Here is an 18503-nt window from a genome sequence, read left to right as displayed (position 1 = left end):
CAAAAAGATCCTTCTTCCAAATCCTTTGAATTCTTGTAATACTAAAAAGCAACAACAACAACAACAAAAACAAGAACACCTCTTATGTCCTTGGTCCACAAATATTAAGAGTGCTCACAAGATGTGTGACCCTGAACTAGGGATGGCAAAGAGAATTCCAAGATACTGTCAAGGCCAATGACCTTGAGAAGTTTACAGTCTACTTGCACAGTCTGTTCTACTAAAAACAAAACAAAACAAAACAAAACACCTCCTTTCCACAATTTACTGACCATTTTGAACAAAAACAGGTGTGGCCTTTAAGCTGAAGGCTTTAAATAGATAGGAAATGGAATACTGAGAGGAAAAAAAAGCAGAAAACAGATCCAGATAAATTAAAGAAAAAAAAAAACTCAAAAGTCTAAATTTTCTAAATAACCTATACCTAAGAATGTGTTTGATTTACCAGATATACCTGGCTTGAACACCTTTATAACCACTCCCACACAATTGGGAACAAAAAAATCATTAAATTAGATGTAATTACTAAATTTAACAAAATCAGTAATACAAAAATGACACAATTTCTATATTTTCTCTAAAGAAAGTTACTGCAAACTATTTTAAGCAGCTAAGAAAAAAAACAAAAAAAATGGCTGCCATCCTCTTACACTCCCATTATCAAGCCTACACCAGAAGTCACTAATTAATCACACCCCTATCTCCCTACTGAGCTTCATTTCTTTCAATATAAACTTCCAGTAAATATCAGGGTGAGCATTATAACTGAGTCTATTTGTTGTCATGGTAATTATTTTTCAAATACTGTTCAAATCAACTAAATGAAGCACCAAAAATTTATATATTTAATGTGCAATGAATTTATAATAAACTTCATTCGAGTTGCCTTCCAGAACACAAAATACTCTTTAAAACTTTAAATTTCTCTGTTAAAGAGAACGCAACATCATGGTCAATATAACCTTAATTAGGAAAAGATATTCTTTTAAAACTGTAACCCTCCACCCCCATGAAAGAGTTCCAGAAAATTGTAATTAACTGTATTTTTGACCCTATTTGAATGAAACCAGACAAAATTACTTTTTCGAGTACCAATAAAATTAAAACTAAACAAGTCTACGTCATTTAGAGATACAAGAAATACAAAGTTTAGGGGCGCCTGGGTGGCTCAGTTGGTTAAGCACCTGACTTTGGCTCGGGGTCCTGGGATTGAGGCCGGTCAGACTCCCTGTTCAGCACAGAGTCTGCTTCTGCCTCTGCCCACAGCCTGCCAGCTCGTGTGCACTCTCTTGCTAATAAATAAAAACCTTAAAATATATATATACAAAGTTTAACAAGAAAGTATGAGAAAGAAATATTAATTTTGTCCACACCATTTAAAAGAAATACAGGTCAATATTAACAAAACTCTAAAAAGAATATATGTGACCATTTAAAATTTATCACTTCCTTCCAAAAAGAATTAAGGTAGAACACAGATTCCAAAAGTAGATGATAAAGAGGGAATCAGGGGCGCCTGGGTGGCTCAGTCGGTTAAGCGTCTGCCTTCCGCTCAGGTCATGATCCCAGAGTGCTGGGAGCCTGTGCGGGGCTCCCTGCTCAGTAGGGAGTCTGCTTCTCCCCCCCCCCGCCCCGTCCCCCCCCACTCATGCATGGACACAAGCGCTTTATCAAATAAATAAAATCTTAAAAAAAATAAAAAGAAAAGAGGGAAATAAAAACATCCCTAGGATTCTAGGACAGCATTACCAGGTGGGTGCTGCTTAGTACAAAGTAAACTAACAGGAATGAGTGAAAACCTGGATTCAGGAAGTTGTAGGAGAGCACTGTGGGTTAAGTAAGGAAAAAAAAAATTCCTTATGCCCCAAATCTAGCAATGAAAAATACAGGCGATTCCATGCAGAAACAAGGAGGTACGAGCTTCCTAGCCTTAATAGTAGGATTCGAGTCTTTTATAAACACAGGCAAGGTTAACAGATGACAACACAATGTCAGGAATATAAACACCATAAAAAGGGGCATTTCCCGACGCCACCTCTAACCTCAACTGGTACTAATACTAAAAATAATAGCTTTGAGGAAGTTATCTGTTCGTGCCCATTAGGAAAACTAAAGTATATATATATTTTTAAAGATTTTTTAAGTAATCTCTACACCCAACATGGGGCTCAAATCCACAACCCCAAGATCAAGAGTTGCAGGGTTTATTGACTGAGCCAGCCAGGTGACCCAAAAACTAAACTATATTTTAAAATACTTTTTTTTTTTGATACAGTTCTTTCAGCAGAAGCTGTTCGGTAGGCATGACCTCAAATTATGTATATCCTACAAACCATGGACCTCCTCATATATACCCATGCAGACCTCTTCCATTATTTCCTGTAATTTTAAGTATAAAGTAGTTTGAAAATGCTTTGTACTACTTTTACAAGTACAAAGTATAATAAACATTCCTGCCCAAGACCTTTTTTTCTCCCTAAAACAAGAGTTAAACATCAGCCAGCTATAAAGACTCGAGATTATGCATACGCCTTTAAAAAATACATTCTTATGGTGCTTTTTGATTTGGACAGTCTACTCATTTGAAGGAAAATAGAATTTAAAATTTGCCTAAGTTGCCAAACTACAAACGGAGATTTAAAAAAAGACCAACTGTATTCCCTGCGACAAATATATTTTAAGTAAATGAACAGGACATCAGAAAAGTAGGGTTAATTATCTGGAAAGTTATTGGTGGAAAGGCAAAAGAGAAACGAATGCTGGGTCGCCTTTTTTCTGAGTGGCTTTAATCTTGTTTGCAGCACTGAGTAGTACACACACCACTTATTATACAGAACCTATTTGATGAATGGGAAGAGGAAATCTAAAGACTTAAAGTTCCTTCAGAGGGCCAATTAAGAAAAGCCACGGTTCTCCCACCACTGAAAGGAATTAAGGAGCTGACTGGTAAGGAACCCATCTTCTTCCGCTCTTCCTGTCCAGAAGAAAAAGTCTCCCAAATTGTCACAGCCCGGACTGAGGCTCCAGCCTCCGGCAGTGAGTACCCAAAAGCAATGACTGGAGCCCACACTAGGTTCTTACCTCCTGGATGCGCTTCCTGGCCCGCTGAAGCACTTCTTCGTAGCCCTTCTGCCGCAGCTCGCTAAGACTTTCGTAATACTCCTCGGGATCGTCGGTCTCAGTGAAAAGTACCTGGGAGAGGATCTTCCAGCCGCAGGTGTCCAGGCCATGGCCCAGGTAGACCTGGAGCTGGTAACACAGAGTGTCGATCTCCTGCTCGGTCATCTCTGGAGCGCCCCCGAACAGCACGGTCCACATGCCGGAGGGCTCCTCGGGGAATACGGGCAGGCACTGTTCCAGCTGCGAGTTCACAGAACACAGCTGCTGGTGCACAGCACGCAGATCCTGGAAGGAGAAGAGCCCGGCCCAGCTACACTCCTCGGCCGGGGACTCCAGCTCGGTAGTGGAAGGCGGCTGCTCTGTGTCTGAGAGCGCCAGGGCCGCCGGGGCCACCTCGTCCTCCCTCAACATTTCCAGCACCTCTATCTCCTCGGAAACCGCCCCACAAGTGCTCACTACTCGCACGGAGGACACCGGGGCCTCCCTGGACGCCGGCGGGGCTGCTGCTGTAGCGGCCCCCGCCACATCTTTGCCTTCAGATCTCCTTCGAACCGGGCTGGTCTTGGCCCGCACTGGGCTCCTGAGGGGGCTCTCCGCCCCTTTGCCGGCGGGACACCGCAGCAGCGGGTCCCCCCGAAGGCTGCGCGCGCTCCGCGGAGAGCCGCCCTCCCCCCAGGCCGGGCTCCTCCGGGGCCCCGGGCTCCTACCCAGAGTCGCAGAGACAGTGGCCTCGGGCCGGCCCTTGCCCGCTGGGCTGCCTGGCCCGCGGGTCCCGTCCAACGCGGGTGCTCCGGGCTCAGCGCCCCCTCGTGCCCCCGCCTGCTCCCGGGAGCCGCTCCTCTGCCTCTGGGCCGTCCGGTTGTGGCAGGTTATGGCAAACTTGCCCTCAATCTCGTTCCAGGCCACAATGAAGACGAACTTGTGCTTCTCGCGCTCGTCGAACACATGGGGCCGCACGGCCACCCAGTCCGACTCGAGCGTCTCCTCCAGCGCGAACGACATGGTGGCTCCGGTGCCAGGCCGCGGGGAAAGCGCCGCCGGCCCTGCCCGCTCGAAGACTCACCGGCTGGCTGCACCGCGCCCCCCGCTCACCCTCGCTGAGCGCCTTCGGCCATCTTAGCGCGCCAGCCGGCTCTCCCCGCTTACTCGCCCGGCCCTCCTCACTTGAACCCGCCGCGCTCCTTTGTGGCGCGGCTCGCGGGAAAGACAATACGCGTCCCCGGAGCAGGTAGTTCACATGGTCACGTGCGGCTGAATCTGTTTACAAGCCCAGCGCTGCGGCAGCGCCTCGCGCCCGTCCCGGCCGCCCCCAGCGCGAGGCCGCGGTGCTGCGTCTGTGGCTCTTGGAAGGTGAGGAGCGGGTCCCGCGGGGCCGGGCAGGCCGGTTAGGCAGTAGGGGCCGGCGATGTGTGCGTCTCCGCCGCTCGTCCAGGCCGATCTCCCCGCCCCTCCTCCTTCTCCTCCTCTTCCCGACCGCCCGGAGCCGGCCTGACGGATAGACGCGTCTCCTAAACTGTAACCCTCAGTAGCGCCACAATGTTGCCATTTGGCTGCTGACGTAGGCTGCTCCACGAGGGACGTAAACACGGGCACGTGCCGCACGCTGGTGACGCGGCGGCGGCGGCGGCGGCGCGCACACCCCGCGCGCGCGCGCGCGCCGGCACCGCCCCTCCCCGTCCCCCGTCCCCCGCCCGCGAACGGCCGCGGGCCGGACTCCTTCCTTCTGCGCAGCCTCCTTTCCCAGCGGCTTGGGCAGGCTCTTCGCAGGCTGCCGGTTCGGAAGACGGTGAGCGTGGTACGTGTGCTTTGCGGGACAAATGGCCTCTGAGCTTCCTGGGGGAAAAAAGTGTAGGAATTGAGATTTTTCCAACTCCAGCCAATCAAAGGGACCCTGGAATGTAAATGTGCCTCCTTTCGCCCGGGGGGAGTCGCTATAGGTAACGCCTATATTCGGAAAAGTGCTCTGTAACATAACACGAACTATGTACTAAACGTTATTGGGATGTCCCAGACTGTTGAATTCCCTAACACCCTTGAGACACAATTTAAGATATGAAAGGGAGGTGTCCGAAGACAGCCCAATAGCACTCCAAAACAAAATTAAATCAAGTGAAAATTGAGTCATGTCCTAATAGTATGAATGTTTACATTTCAGTTCAGCGGCGCTTTATTGCTTCAGGTTTCATCATTGTGTACTGTTCTGGGAACTTCGTTTTGAGGTCACTGGCTTAACCCCTTTTGAAGTTGTATTCAATTATCAGAGAGCCCAGAATGCACATAGAAAAAAAATCATGTAAATTTGAAGAATTCTGTTATTTATACTGAACTATGATGAAACACATTTTTTAAATTGCCCTATAATCTAGTTTATATTATTGGCATTCGCTTTCCTATTAGCTCCCAATTCACAGTGCAGGTATTCTGCATCCACAATAAAGTACAATGGGAATTATTCTTTTACTTTTAGGTTGTTTTTTTTTTAAGATTTTACTTATTTATTTGAGAGAAAGAGGGAGTATGAGAGAGGAGAGGGTCAGAGGGAGAAGCAGACTCCCTGCTGAGTTGGGAGCCTGATGCAGGACTCCGGGATCATGATCTGAGCTAAAGGCAGTCGCTTAACCAGCTGAGACACCCAGGCGCCCCTATTCTTTTACCTTTGTCCATATTTCTCAAATTATGCAAAACCATTTGGATTAAAGGTGCATTGTCAGCTACACTTACTTGAGTACACTGACGTCGGAATAAACAGCCAAAAATTTTTGCCCTGTCGCTCAGATGGACATTGTAGACTGTAGATCTGCTTGGACCAGAAAAAAAATAAATTACTTTGGGCAGGATGAGCAAAAAGGTAAAAGGACAGGTTTTTAAATTTTTTTTTTTTTACAATTCTTTATGTGGAACCACAAATTTTCAAAGCTTGTAACTGAACTTGTGCCAACACTCAAATGCAAATCAGAGATACAACTTTCGAAATCTGTATCACCAGCTAAGCAAACGATATCTTATCACGGAAAACTTACCTGTCTTTTCTGCTAAAAAGCTACCGCTAAAAGTTTTTCTGATAAAAAGTGATGACATGATCACTAGCTGTCTTCTTGTAATACATTATAGATAACTTTGAATACCAAGAATGAGCACTAAAAGAATATATTTATAGGAAATATTTTTACTTACATATACATTAAAACTTGCAATATCTATCCACAGATACTAAATTATGTCTTATCACAATAGTGCTAGAAAAAATTGTTTCATGGTCACACAGGTTTTAAGTATTTTTCCCCAAAGACTCTGACCGCTGTGTTTTGTCAAAAGGGTTGTTCAATGTTTCTCATTTCCTCTGTCTTAGTAATTGTTACCCTAGAAATGAAAAGAAACAAACCAAAATTCCCATGGCAGGTTACTGTAGTACTCTACAATTCTTTATCTAGGTATGTATCTGATTGTCAAGCAAGATCTCTGAGTGTAAAAATTAGTCCTTAGGAATAAGTAACACCATAGAAAACCACATACACCTTACCAGCTTGAAAAGACTTGAAAATAATTTTCTTTGTGAGTGTTTTTTTAACTATTGAGAATTGTTAGGTACTCTGGGAAACGCTTTAACTCTATAGGCCTTTAATAAAAACTGTAACCATTTACATAGGAGTTTTCAAATTACATAGGATTTTCCAGCACATATTTATTTTATCCTCACAACAATCATATAATGTACTTGTGAAAGGAGTAAATCTTTAATTTTACACGTGAGAAAACAGCAGTTCTGATTACTTAGTCACACATCCCAGGACGGGGAACAGGGAATGAATGAATGGAGTTCAGGGGCCTAATGCATGCATCTGTCCCAATTAGGTGCTCTCAGAAGCAGACACTAAAAAGAAGTCAAAATGCAAAAGTTCATGAGGGGTTAACACCTGTAAAAGAAAAAGGGCAGAAGCAGGATTGGGCAGACTATCCTAATAGGGAGCTCCAGAGCAAAGATTTTTCCTTAAAGAAGTTCCCCCATTGAGTAGAAATGATTAGGCCTTGCCCAGTCATTGACTGGGGACCACCCTGAGAAACGCATAGGATGATAACCTGAAGTTGACTCTGAAGACACAAACAGCTGGAGACTCAGCTAACTACATTCCTTGCAGATGTGGAGTGAATCTTTTTTTTAAATTTAAGATTTATTTATTTATTTTAAAGAGAGAGCATGAGTGGGAGGGACAGAGGGAGAGGAGAGAGAATCTCAGTGAGACTCCCCACTGAGTGTGGAGCCTGATGTGGGGCTTGATCCCATGACCCCGAGATCACAATCTGAGCCAAAACCAGGAGTCAGACACTTAACCGACTGTACCACCCAAGCACCCCAGAGCAAGCCCTTTCTTAAAGGATGATCTGATTGCCACATCTCCACATCTGCCACAGTTTACCTTGTGTGCTCCGTAGATCCACTTCATAACATATTTGGGGAGCAGCTCCTCCAGGGCTCTGGTCGGCCCCTCTTCCTGAGGGGAAATTTAGAAGAGGGAGGTGAAGAGACAAACTGTAGCCTCCACTGCTGTGGTCAGTCTCATGGCCAAAACTGGTACTCATCATCTCTCTCCTCCACCGTCTGTTCTAAAGTCCCTCACTCTGCTGACCTTAGTGGGGCTCACGTGGTGGTGTTTCCCAAACTCTCATTCCTGAGGAGTCTGAACTCCTGGTGACCTTACCCGTGTATAGCCTCCATTACTACATCATTACATTTGTCACAATTAGGCAAGAGTGTACCAGGAGGCATCCAGTGGGTCACCAGAGTTCAATGCACGTTCCTCCCCGCTCCCACCATGTAACACAGCCCTGCCTCCTCCCGCTGATGAGTGTTAATCACCCCTGACAAGGTGGTGATTGCTCTTCTTGCCTGCTACTTTCTGGGCACAAAGAGCCCAAAGTGTCCAAGTGACAGCTGTAGCTTATAGTTCAATGAGATCTTTGCTATCTCATGACAAGAACATACTTCATTTTGAAGATCAGGACCGCCAGCAGCTTCGGGATGACACAGTGTATGACATGACCAGTGGATCTGTAAAATGAGTTCCGTGATTAGATACTATATTGTTTCATGTCTGTAGATCAGGCATTCTGTAAGTGGCTTGATCATGCTGGCAGGAAAGGCAAACCCATACCCAGATTAAGTTTCTATTCCTATGAGAAAAACCGCTGCCTCTTCCAGGATGAAAATGGTCCCAAGTAGTCCATTTGCTGCCAAGTGACCAGTTAGTCTCCTTTTTTTTTTTTTAAAGATTTTGTTTATTTATTTGACAGAGAGAGACATAGCGAGAGAGGGAACACAAGCAGGGGGAGTAAGAGAGGGAGAAGCAGGCTCCCGGCCAAGCAGGGAGCCTGGTGCGGGGCTCGATCCCAGGACCCTGGGATCATGACCTGAGCTGAAGGCAGACGCATAACGACTGAGCCACCCAGGTGCCCCACCAGTTAGTCTCCTTAAGGAATAGTGCCATACTGGTGGCTCAGTGTTGGTGTATGTTGCTGGTAGGTTGATCACTCAAAGCAGGCAATAACTAGATTGGCTTTCATAAGTGGAAGTCATGTTTTTCTGACCAATGCAAAGCCTCCATTTCTTTCACTGTGATCATGTCATCTGTTTGCCTTATCATGCCAATGGATGTCATCTAGTCGTTACTTTGTCTGCTTGGTCATTTGGTTCCGACCACGTGGACGCTTTCTGATGGGTATTAAAATACAATGTAGGGGCACCTGGGTGGCTCAGTCGTTAAGCGTCTGCCTTCAGCTCAGGTCATGATCCCAGGGTTCTGGGATCGAGCCCCGCATCGGGCTCCCTGCTGGGCAGGAAGCCTGCTTCTCCCTCTCCCACTCCCCCCGCTTGTGTTCCCTCTCTCGCTGTGTGTCTCTCTCTCAAATACATAAATAAAAAAAAAAATCTAAAAAAAATTTAAATAAAATACAATGTAACACGGGGCACCTGGGTGGCTCAGTCGTTAAGCAACTGCCTTTGGCTCAGGTCATGATCCCAGGGTCCTGGGGTCGAGCCCCGCATCAGGCTCCCTGCTCGGCGGGAAGCCTGCTTCTCCCTCTCCCTCTCCCCCTGCTTGTGTTCCCTCTCTCGCTATGTCTCTCTCTGTCAAATAAATAAATCTTTTTTTTTTTTAAGATTTTATTTATTTATTTGAGACAGAGAGAATGAGAGACAGAGAGCATGAGAGGGAGGAGGGTCAGAGGGAGAAGCAGACTCCCTGCCGAGCAGGGAGCCCGATGCGGGACTCGATCCCGGGACTCCAGGATCATGACCTGAGCCGAAGGCAGTCGCTTAACCAACTGAGCCACACAGGCGCCCAAATAAATAAATCTTTAAAAAAAAAAATACAATGTAACAATCTTCACACCTTGTTCTCACTCTCATATGTCTGTCTACATGTCTCTATTCCAGACTTCCTCATCTCTGATATTTGAATTTTTCTCCTTCCAGGACCCAGACCATTTCTCATTGGCGAGAGCCCATATGTGTTTTGACTTTTGGCCACTTTCCCTTTTATACGAAGTGGATGACCAGATGCATCTTCTGAAGCTCTGCACATTGGGAAGATCTATCTTTCACAAATTGTCTCATTATTATTTTTCACAACCACACTGAATAAGTTATATAATGCAGAGAGCATCTACTTTTGGTTTTCACCTAATACCAAATCAACCCATCCATAAACCAAGCTGTCAGGGGGAGGGGGCGGTTCCTCCTTCCTCAGCTGATTGAGTGGGAGGTCCCTTTGGTCACTGGTATGAGCTCAGAAGGGACACTGCTAATAGTGGATGCCATGATAGGACACAGTAGATACCATGAGGTTTTAGACCCAGTCTTCATGCCCCTTGCAGTGTCATTTCTTCCTGCTTATACTCAGTCTCAGATGTACCATGTCCATCTTATGATGGATTGCTACAGGGCCCATCTTACTTTACGACTTATTCCCAACAGATGGTGGACAGTTCCAAACTTGTGCTTGGTATCCCAAAGTCAAGTGTTCCAGCTCTGTCAGAGCACCTAACTAGGAGCTGTTTTACAAAAGGTGCATAACCCTCTGCTGCAGATAGTGTAACCTTGCTCCATAACCCTAGGAGCCTGGGTTGTGATTCTTCCCCTGGGACTCGTCGTAAACTTCACACCATCTCCTTTTCTACCATTAACATCTCAAATACCATGGGGTGTGCTGAGATCATTTGTTCTAAACAGGAGGGCTACTTGCTCTACAGCTAGGACTGTTTTCTCCAAAGCCCAAGAAGGCCTAACAGTTGGGGCGCCTGGGTGGCTCAGTCAGTTAACGTCTGCCTTCGGCTCAGGTCATGATCCTGAGCCCCAGGATCGAGCCCCACATCAGGCTCTCCACTTAGCAGGAGTCTGCTTCTCCCTCTGACCCTACCCCCTCTCGTGCTTTCTCTCTTATTCTCTCTCTCTCAAATAAATAAAATCTAGGGAAAAAAAGAAGGCCTAACAGTCATTGTACTTCCTTCACTGTAATAGTGGCTGCATGATACAGCAATTTGCCCTTTACTTTGAAGGGAGTGCCCTGGCGTTCACTTGACTATGGGATGTGCAGAAACTTTACTAAGTTGGCAAGTACCTGAATTTTTGTAGTCTGTCTCCCTCCCTTTGGAGTACATGTGTCTTACCAATTCTCCAGCACACTAGTACCCTCTTACTTATTCATCTGCCAGATCATCTTGATGTCATCAATGTAATGAATCAGTAGGATATTCTGTGATATGTCCAGATGGTCCAGATGTCTTCAGGCTACATTATGACAGATGGTGGGAAAGTTAACACAGCCCTGGAGCAAAATCTCTCTGATCTTCTTTCCTGACTAGGATAGAAGAGTATACATTCACCAACCCAATGGCTGCATACTACATACCAGAGACTATATTATCTACCCTCACAAAGAAACTACATCTGGCTGGGCAGCTGTGATCAGGGCTATTTCTTGGTTGAGCTAGCAATAGTCTCCAGGATCCATCTGGTTTCTGCAAGGACCAGACCAGCAAATTAAACAGAGGTATGCTAGGGACCACCACACCTGCATCTTTAATAGTGGCACTAATCTCTGCCATCCTTCTCCAGGGCCACACCGTTTTTGCTTCAATATCTCGGTGGGAGGGGGACAGTTTCAGAGGGTTCCTGCTTGTCCTTCCACAGTATGATAGCTCTCACCAACAGGTCCAAAGTATGGGTTACTCCAATCACACATATGCCAATCCCAATTATATGTTGGAGGACTAGGAAAATGAGTACAGGTGAGTTCACAGAACTAGTGGACCCAGACTTTGACTAAGACTCTATTTATCACCTGGCCCTTGTATGTATGTCCTCACTGTAATAGAGAGCCTGTGATAAGTTTTGGGTCATATCAGTGCCAACTTGGACCCTGTTTCCAACAGTGCTGGAAATGTCTGAATGTATTCCTTTCCCCAGTGAACAGTCACCCAAGTACATGGCCTAGATCCCTTTGGGGAAGCACTGGGGAAATCATTATGTATTACAGGGCCCTTCTCCCTCAGATCCAATTATCTCATCAGTGAATGAGTGCCAGGTCTGAAAACTGAAAAGTATTTCAGGTCCAGAAACTGGGCAAGAGACTTTTGGGGTAACTTCCTTCAACCTCCCGTTCATCCACTCTTGCTCTATTTTGACTATGTATGTTAAGCAGTGTGTTTTGGCTGCCCCTCAAGACACTGTGTTCTGTTAGCCTCCCATAACTGTGGACACTGTGACCCTCTGGCTTCTGATGGTGAAATGCTACCACCAGGGCCCTCTTATCCTCACTGCTATCAGTGAGCCAAATGCTATAACCACTTCTCTTGCCACTAACTCTGGCCTACGGAGGAGAGCCACACTATACTTCATAGTGATGCTGGGGCCCCCTGACCAGATCATTTCTAACACCCTCGGTGAATGGTGAATCCTTTAGGCCTTCCTAGGAACATATTCCTTCTCCTGGCCTCATGTACCATTTAAGTTGTCATCACTTATATCCTTGAGCCAAGTCCTAATCCTAAATATATCCTAAATCTTTGAGCACATAATTATTTCTCTTTTCATTCTTTTTTTTAAAAGATTTTATTTATTTGACAGAGAGAGACACAGCGAGAGAGGGAACACAAGCAGGGGGAGTGGGAGAGGGAGAAGCAGGTTTCCCACAGAGCAGGAAGCCCGATGTGGAGCTCAATCCTAGGACCCCGGGGCATGACCTGAGCCAAAGGCAGACGCTTAACGACTAAGCCACCCAGGCGCCTCTCTCTTTTCATTCTTAGTGACCTATCTAGAGAATCCTTTGAAACCCATACACTTAACCACTGTGTTACTTAGGATCCTCCAAGCAGATTCCAAGATCAGATTAGATGGGCAAAAGATTTTTTTTTGGGGGGGGGAGGGGAACAACTGTGAGGGAAAATGGAGAGGAAACCAGAGCTAGGGGGAGAGCTGGTAGATAGTGATGGAGAGAGGGGGAAAAAAGGAAGTTTCAATAGAAAGCATCTTAGAGTGCAAGGTAGTCTAAGAAAGTTTTCACTAGGCCAATGGGGAGTCCTCAAGCCCACATCATCTGTCAGAGGAGTTTCCTGTCTCCCTGCCTCACTCAGTCATTGGCTGGAAGAAGCCTGTGGGAAGTGTGGTGGATTCATAACATAGCAGCCTGGCCCATTAGTATTATGCTTGGAGATCTGAGAGGCACGTTCTCATGGCTGCCATAAACACCATCTGTGCTTTAAAAAAAACTGGGTACTATTTATTCATTGATTCATGACACATCAAGGGCACAAATATGAATCCGATGTAGTGCTCACACTCTAGCAATTGGCATCGGTTTGAGTGGGTTATGAATAATTTTCAGAAATTAGGAATAAGAAATAGATTTCCAGATCTCCTGAGGCAGATCTTCAGGCTATGGCTTCATTATTTTGTTTGAAACTATTTGAAATTCTAGAGTAGGTTCTAAGCTTAAATAGTAAGTGGGGTTTGGATTCTTCCCCACTGCACCCAGGAAGCTACAACTGTACCTGAAAACTTTGTTCCTTTAGAAAAGATCTGAATTAGGGGCACCTGGGTGGCTCAGTCGGTTAAATGTCTGCCTTCGGCTCAGGTCATGATCCCAGGGTCCTGGGATCAAGCCCCACATCGGGCTCCTTGCTCAGTGGGGAGTCTGCTTCTCCCTCTCCCTCTCCTCCTCCCTGTTCCTCTGCCGCTCCCCCTGCTTGTGCTCTCCTGCTCTCTCTCTGTCAAATAAATAAATAAAATCTTAAAAAAAAAAAAGAAAAGATCTGAATTAGTATGGCATAATGGGTCAATGTCAACATATGGTGAAATTTGGTCTTGAATACATGAGTGCTTATTACATTATTTTTTCTGTACTTTATTTTATTATTATTTTTAAAGATTTTATTTATTTATTTGAGACAGAGAGTGCGAGCATGAGCGGGGGGAGGGCCAGAGGGAGAGGGAGAAGCAAACTCCCTGCTGAGCAGGGAGCTGATGCAAGACTCCATCCCAGGACCCCCGGGATCATGACCTGAGCTGAAGAAAGATGCTTAACCGACTGAGCCACTCAGGCACCCATTTTTTCTGTATTTAAAAAATAATTCCTAATAAAATTAATAATTTAAAAAATACCATTCAGTCATTAAAATTAATCACAGCTACACATTAATATATCCATTAATATGGATATATTTCAAAAGCAATGTTGAAGGAAAAAACAAGAACTTGCAGTCGGGTATATATGTTATGAGGCCATTTCAATTTTTTAAATAAGCAAAGTGACATTCTATATTATTTATAGATCTATAATTATGTGGTAAAAATCTTTTAAAATGCAAGGGCAGGACACACACCATGATCCAAATAGTTTTTCCTTGGAGGAGAGAAGGAGATGAATAGGATTGGGGAGGGATACAAAGAGGATTTCCAAATATTCACATTGGCTAAATCTGGGTATGGAGTGCCTGGGTGTTTGTTATATTACACTTGGTACTTGGTATATTTGAGATAGTGCATATTTTGAAAGGAATTAAACTTTGCATTCCATTTGGTCTTTTCTTTGGTTATAACAAAAGTAGCCATGTAAGTATATGCCACCAGTTGGTTGGCATGAAAAGGAAAGGAAAATAATGTGTTCTATAAGTCTGCACTTGCTAATTTTTCCCAATATATCCTTTGCTGCACCCATTTTTCAAAACACTGGCTTGATGTCACTGATTAAAACTACTCCCCTGATGCTTATGTGCCCAGTTATTTTTGTGGGTGCTAAACTGCATTGCTGCCGTGGGAGAAACATACTGGAGTAGTCAGTCACAGAAAGTTGTAGAATAAGCATGGTGGTAGTTAATTCTGCTACAGACAAATCCTAGATTCTTGCCCCCCCCAACTAAAAATCTAGGTTTTAAACAAATTTATAGAGAAAGAATATTAAGTTATAACTATTTACATCCCTTTATATTACCTACTCTCTGATCTTTATTAATTTACCGATCTCTGATTTGCATAGTTGCCATGCCTACATAGGGGTTTTGTTGTTGTCTTTTTATTTAACTTCAGTTAATATTTGTGTATCCACCTAGTCAGTGTTCCATAGTTTTCCAGCTTGATAATATACTTCGGTTTATTTAGCCTTAATGCTATTGTTGAATTTTTGAGATTTTTCCAACTTCCCAGTATTATAAATATTGTTTTTATGACCATCTTTGTACAAACTATTTTTTTTCTTTCTGGTCATTTTCTTGAGGTATAATATTAAAGTGGAATTAGGCCAGAGGGTATGAATAGGGTATGAATACGACCCTAAGTTCATATTCCATTATCATATCAATTTACTGTAGGCCCAACAATACTGGATTTACACATTTTAATACGTTTTAAAACTTCAAGTAGGTATATAATGATTGTTAAAAGTTACGTAATTAAAAATTCTTTCCGATGCTTTTTAATTTTTTTTTCTTTGGTCTAATCATTGTGGAAAAATAAAATCAAGCAAGTGAAAGTGCCCTCTAAACCTCCACCTCTCATGGACTCCAAGTGCCAATTTGGTTTCTATTCTTTCATGTTATTTTAAATGCATGGCAATAGTTTCATTCTTGAGACTTCAGGCAACATTTGTAAATTCTTTAGAAACCCACCCACCCAGTACATCCTATGTGTTTGGTACTTTCCCCCCTTGACTTTGCTGTTCTTTGATGATTTCCTTTCTCTTCAAATTTACAGCACTATTCTTTTCACCAGCTCTTTCCTCTCAAACTACAATATAAGCCAATCTCCCAAAACCTTCATTTCCTGCCCTTGGACTTTCAGCTACAGGCTTATTTTTATGCTTCACAATCTGTGGCTCTAATCCTTAGCAGTATCTCAAAACACTATTCTTGACCCCACCCCAGATTATTTATATTAAGATCTTAGAGGGTGGGACCCAAGAATCTGCATTTTCAAAATGCCCCAGGTGATTCTGAAATAGATGCAGTGGTTTGTTTGTTTGTTTTGAAGATTTTATTTATTTATTTGACAGAGCGAGAGCACAAGCAGGGGGAACACTAGAGGGAGAGGGAGAAGCAGGCTCCCCGCCAAGCAGGGAGCCTGATGAGGGGCTCGATCCCAGGACCTGGAGATTATGACCTGAGTGGAAGGCAGACGCTTAACCATCTGAGCCACCCAGGTGCCCCAAATAGATGCAGTGTTGAAAACTACTGTGTTCCTCTAATTTCTGGAATGATTGCTCTATACTTGCTGTTTTTACTTTTTTCACTGATTACTTTCTCCTGAATTCTCTATAAACTCGTCTCTGAGTCTTCTGCTTTACTGAAACTAGTAACTTCCTTTTGATCAAATTCAACACCAATTCAGTCATGAAAATAGCGTTAGGTCTAGAAATTGGCTCTTCTGTCCCTGCTATACTTTTCCCGTTCCTTTAGGAGTTTCATATTTGTTTATTTTGAAGTTTCATATTTGTTAATGTATTTTACCTATTGCTGCACTGAAAATTGCCCTAAAATTTACTGGCTTAGAACCACAAAAATTATGTCTTTGTTCTGGTTCTGCAATGTGGGCAAGGCTGGGTAGGGACTGCTGATCTCTGCTCCATGTGGTGTTGGCTGGGAGAGCTTTACTGGAGTTTGAGAATCCAAGAACCTTGATGCACATGTCTAGGTGCCTCAGCTGCCTCTTTTTCTCCAACAGAGAGGTTGTACTTTTTTTATACAGTGGCTCGGGGCCCTCGAGAGAACAAGAGCTGAAGTTGCCAGATTTCTTAAGGCCCAGGCCTGTGAGCAGGTCACATTCTATTGGTCAGAGCAAGCCACTGGCCAGCCAGATTTGAAGACATAGGAATAGATTCTACTCTGGTTGGAGAGGAGCAGCATGTGTGAAACCATGGGAGGTTTCAAGCAGGGGAAATATGCCAGGCATGTGGTAGACAAATAATATCAGTTGGAATCATTGAGTGAACAAAGGAATAAATGAAAGAATAAAATAATAAACATAGGGCAAAATATTTTAAAATATACAGACAGCACATAAATAATTAAATCTTTTATATAAAGGGAGTGTATTCAATATTAGAGACTGATTACATTCAATTCTGCATCAATAGAGAGGCTGAGGGAAGTGATGGATATTCTACATCAAGACAGATTGTGGGGCGCCTGGGTGGCTCAGTCGTTAAGCGTCTGCCTTCGGCTCAGATCATGATCCCAGGGTCCTGGGATCGAGCCCCGCATCAGGCTCTCTGCTCTGCGGGAAGCCTGCTTCTCCCTCTCCCACTCCCCTTGCTTGTGTTCCCTCTCTCGCTGTGTCTCTCTCTGTCAAATAAATAAATAAAATCTTAAAAAAAAAAAAAAAAGGTTGTGTCAGGGGCGCCTGGGTGGCTCAGTTGGTTGGGCGACTGCCTTAGGCTCAGGTCATGATCCTGGAGTCCCAGGATTGAGTCCCGCATCGGGCTCCCTGCTCCGCGGGGGGTTTTGCTTCTCCCTCTGACCCTCCCCCCCTCTCATGCTCTCTCTCTCTATCTCATTCTCTCTCAAATAAACAAATAAAATCTTTAAAAAAAAAAAAAAAGATTGTGTCAGGCCAGGCCAGAGTACATTAGGCAAGAATGAGAGACACAAAAGGGGCCCAGGCCAACAGCAGACAAGATTCTGGGTATAAGCATTAAGCATGGTGCTCAACCTAGCCAGTCTGGACCAGGAGTCGGCCTGGTGCTGGGTTGGTCACGTTCTCTTTTCTATTTCCTTACTGGATCATATGTTCTCCCTACCCTAATTTGCAGAAGCAGCAGCTCTTAGTACTGATGAAGGATAGCTGGAAGGCAAACAGGCAGGGACAAGCCCCACTCCCCACCCCACCCCCTGCCCTAAGAGGAAACCATCCTTAAAAGGATTTTACACCACCCTGGAAGAGGAGCCCTCCACCCTTTCCCATGTGATAGATAGTTAACAAAAACCCATTTGGATGACAGGCACAGGGAGGGTTAATCAGATTAAAACAGCCCTCCAACAAGCCCATAAAAACCCCTAGACTTAGAAACTCTGGGTCCCTTCCCTCCTCAGGAGCTTTGTACTTTCACTTTGCCGTCACTCAGCAAACCTTGCTTTGCGGCGCACCACTCTGTCTGGTCTACCTCTTTATTCTTCAAAGTGGTGTGAGAACCGTGGGCACCGATGGAGAAAAAATTCCGGTAAGAGTATGAGCTGATATTAATCATTTTTGTTTGCCAGAATTACTGAAAATATAGTGTGGTAGCCAGCATCCAAGATGGCCCCCAATGACCCACACTTCCTGGTATCACATCCTTGTCTAGCCACCTCCCACATTGCACGAGGATTGTTCTGTGTGACCCGTAGAATATGGTAAAAGTAATGGTATGCCACTTCCAAGATTAGGTTATTAAAGACTGAGGGTTCCATCTGGAACACTCTCATCTCTATCTCTCCATTTCTGGTCACTCACTCTGGGGAAAGTGTGTCATATTGTGAGCAGCCCTGTGGAGAGGCTCACGTGGCAGGGAACTAAAGCCTAGACCAACAACCTTAAGAGTGAAATTGGAAAACCTATTGTCCAACCTAGTTGAACTGTTAGCAGATAACTGCTAACAGCTGAACTACCACCTCTTGAGAGACCCTGAGGCACTTGCATCCACCAAGTCACTCCAGAATTCCTGACCTTTAGAAACTGACTTAATCAATGGTGTAGTTTATTTGTTTATTTAGAGAGAGCATACACAGATACTTGGCACAAGAACAGGGGCTGGGGGGTAAACAGAGGGAGAGGGAGAGAGAATCTTAAGCAGGCGCTGCCCTTAGCGCATAGAGCAGAGCTTGATCTGATGACCCTGAGATCATAATCTGAGCCAAAATCA

The 18503-nt window shown here is 44.5% G+C and overlaps 2 protein-coding genes across 2 annotated transcripts in view; both read right to left on the bottom strand.

Moving 5' to 3' along the window:
* JMY (junction mediating and regulatory protein, p53 cofactor) overlaps positions 1-4670 on the bottom strand; it is a 93091-nt gene extending 88421 nt beyond the window's left edge. The window contains exon 1 of the mRNA XM_035014728.1: positions 3082-4670. Coding sequence (XP_034870619.1) covers positions 3082-4122 — 1041 coding nt within the window. The 5' untranslated portion in view covers positions 4123-4670. The remainder of the gene's footprint in view (positions 1-3081) is intronic.
* Positions 4623-8264, bottom strand: LOC118016937. Its single transcript, XM_035014729.1, has 3 exons — positions 7536-8264; positions 5842-5917; positions 4623-4953 (listed from the first exon to the last, which is right to left on the bottom strand). The coding sequence occupies exons 1-3, from the start codon at positions 7560-7562 to the stop codon at positions 4643-4645; spliced, it is 414 nt and encodes a 137-aa protein (XP_034870620.1). The 5' UTR covers positions 7563-8264; the 3' UTR covers positions 4623-4642.
* Between the last annotated feature and the right edge of the window lie 10239 nt (positions 8265-18503).

Source organism: Mirounga leonina, unplaced genomic scaffold (genome assembly GCF_011800145.1).
Source record: "Mirounga leonina isolate KUSES-001 unplaced genomic scaffold, KU_Mleo_1.0 Mir_168, whole genome shotgun sequence".
Taxonomy (NCBI): domain Eukaryota; kingdom Metazoa; phylum Chordata; class Mammalia; order Carnivora; family Phocidae; genus Mirounga; species Mirounga leonina.
The sequence above is the reverse complement of the archived record's forward strand: the minus strand, read 5'-3'. Positions and strand labels throughout refer to the sequence as shown.

Bases quoted from the DNA above. Each gene is read 5' to 3' on its own strand.
- LOC118016937 (XM_035014729.1), bottom strand. From the start codon at position 7,562: ATGAAGTGGATCTACGGAGCACACAAG. The intron at 5,918-7,535 runs GTAAACTGTGGC...TGGTCCAAGCAG, and splicing joins GGATCTACGGAGCACACAAG to ATCTACAGTCTACAATGTCC. The intron at 4,954-5,841 runs GTAAGTGTAGCT...TTTTTCCCCCAG, and splicing joins TCCGACGTCAGTGTACTCAA to GAAGCTCAGAGGCCATTTGT.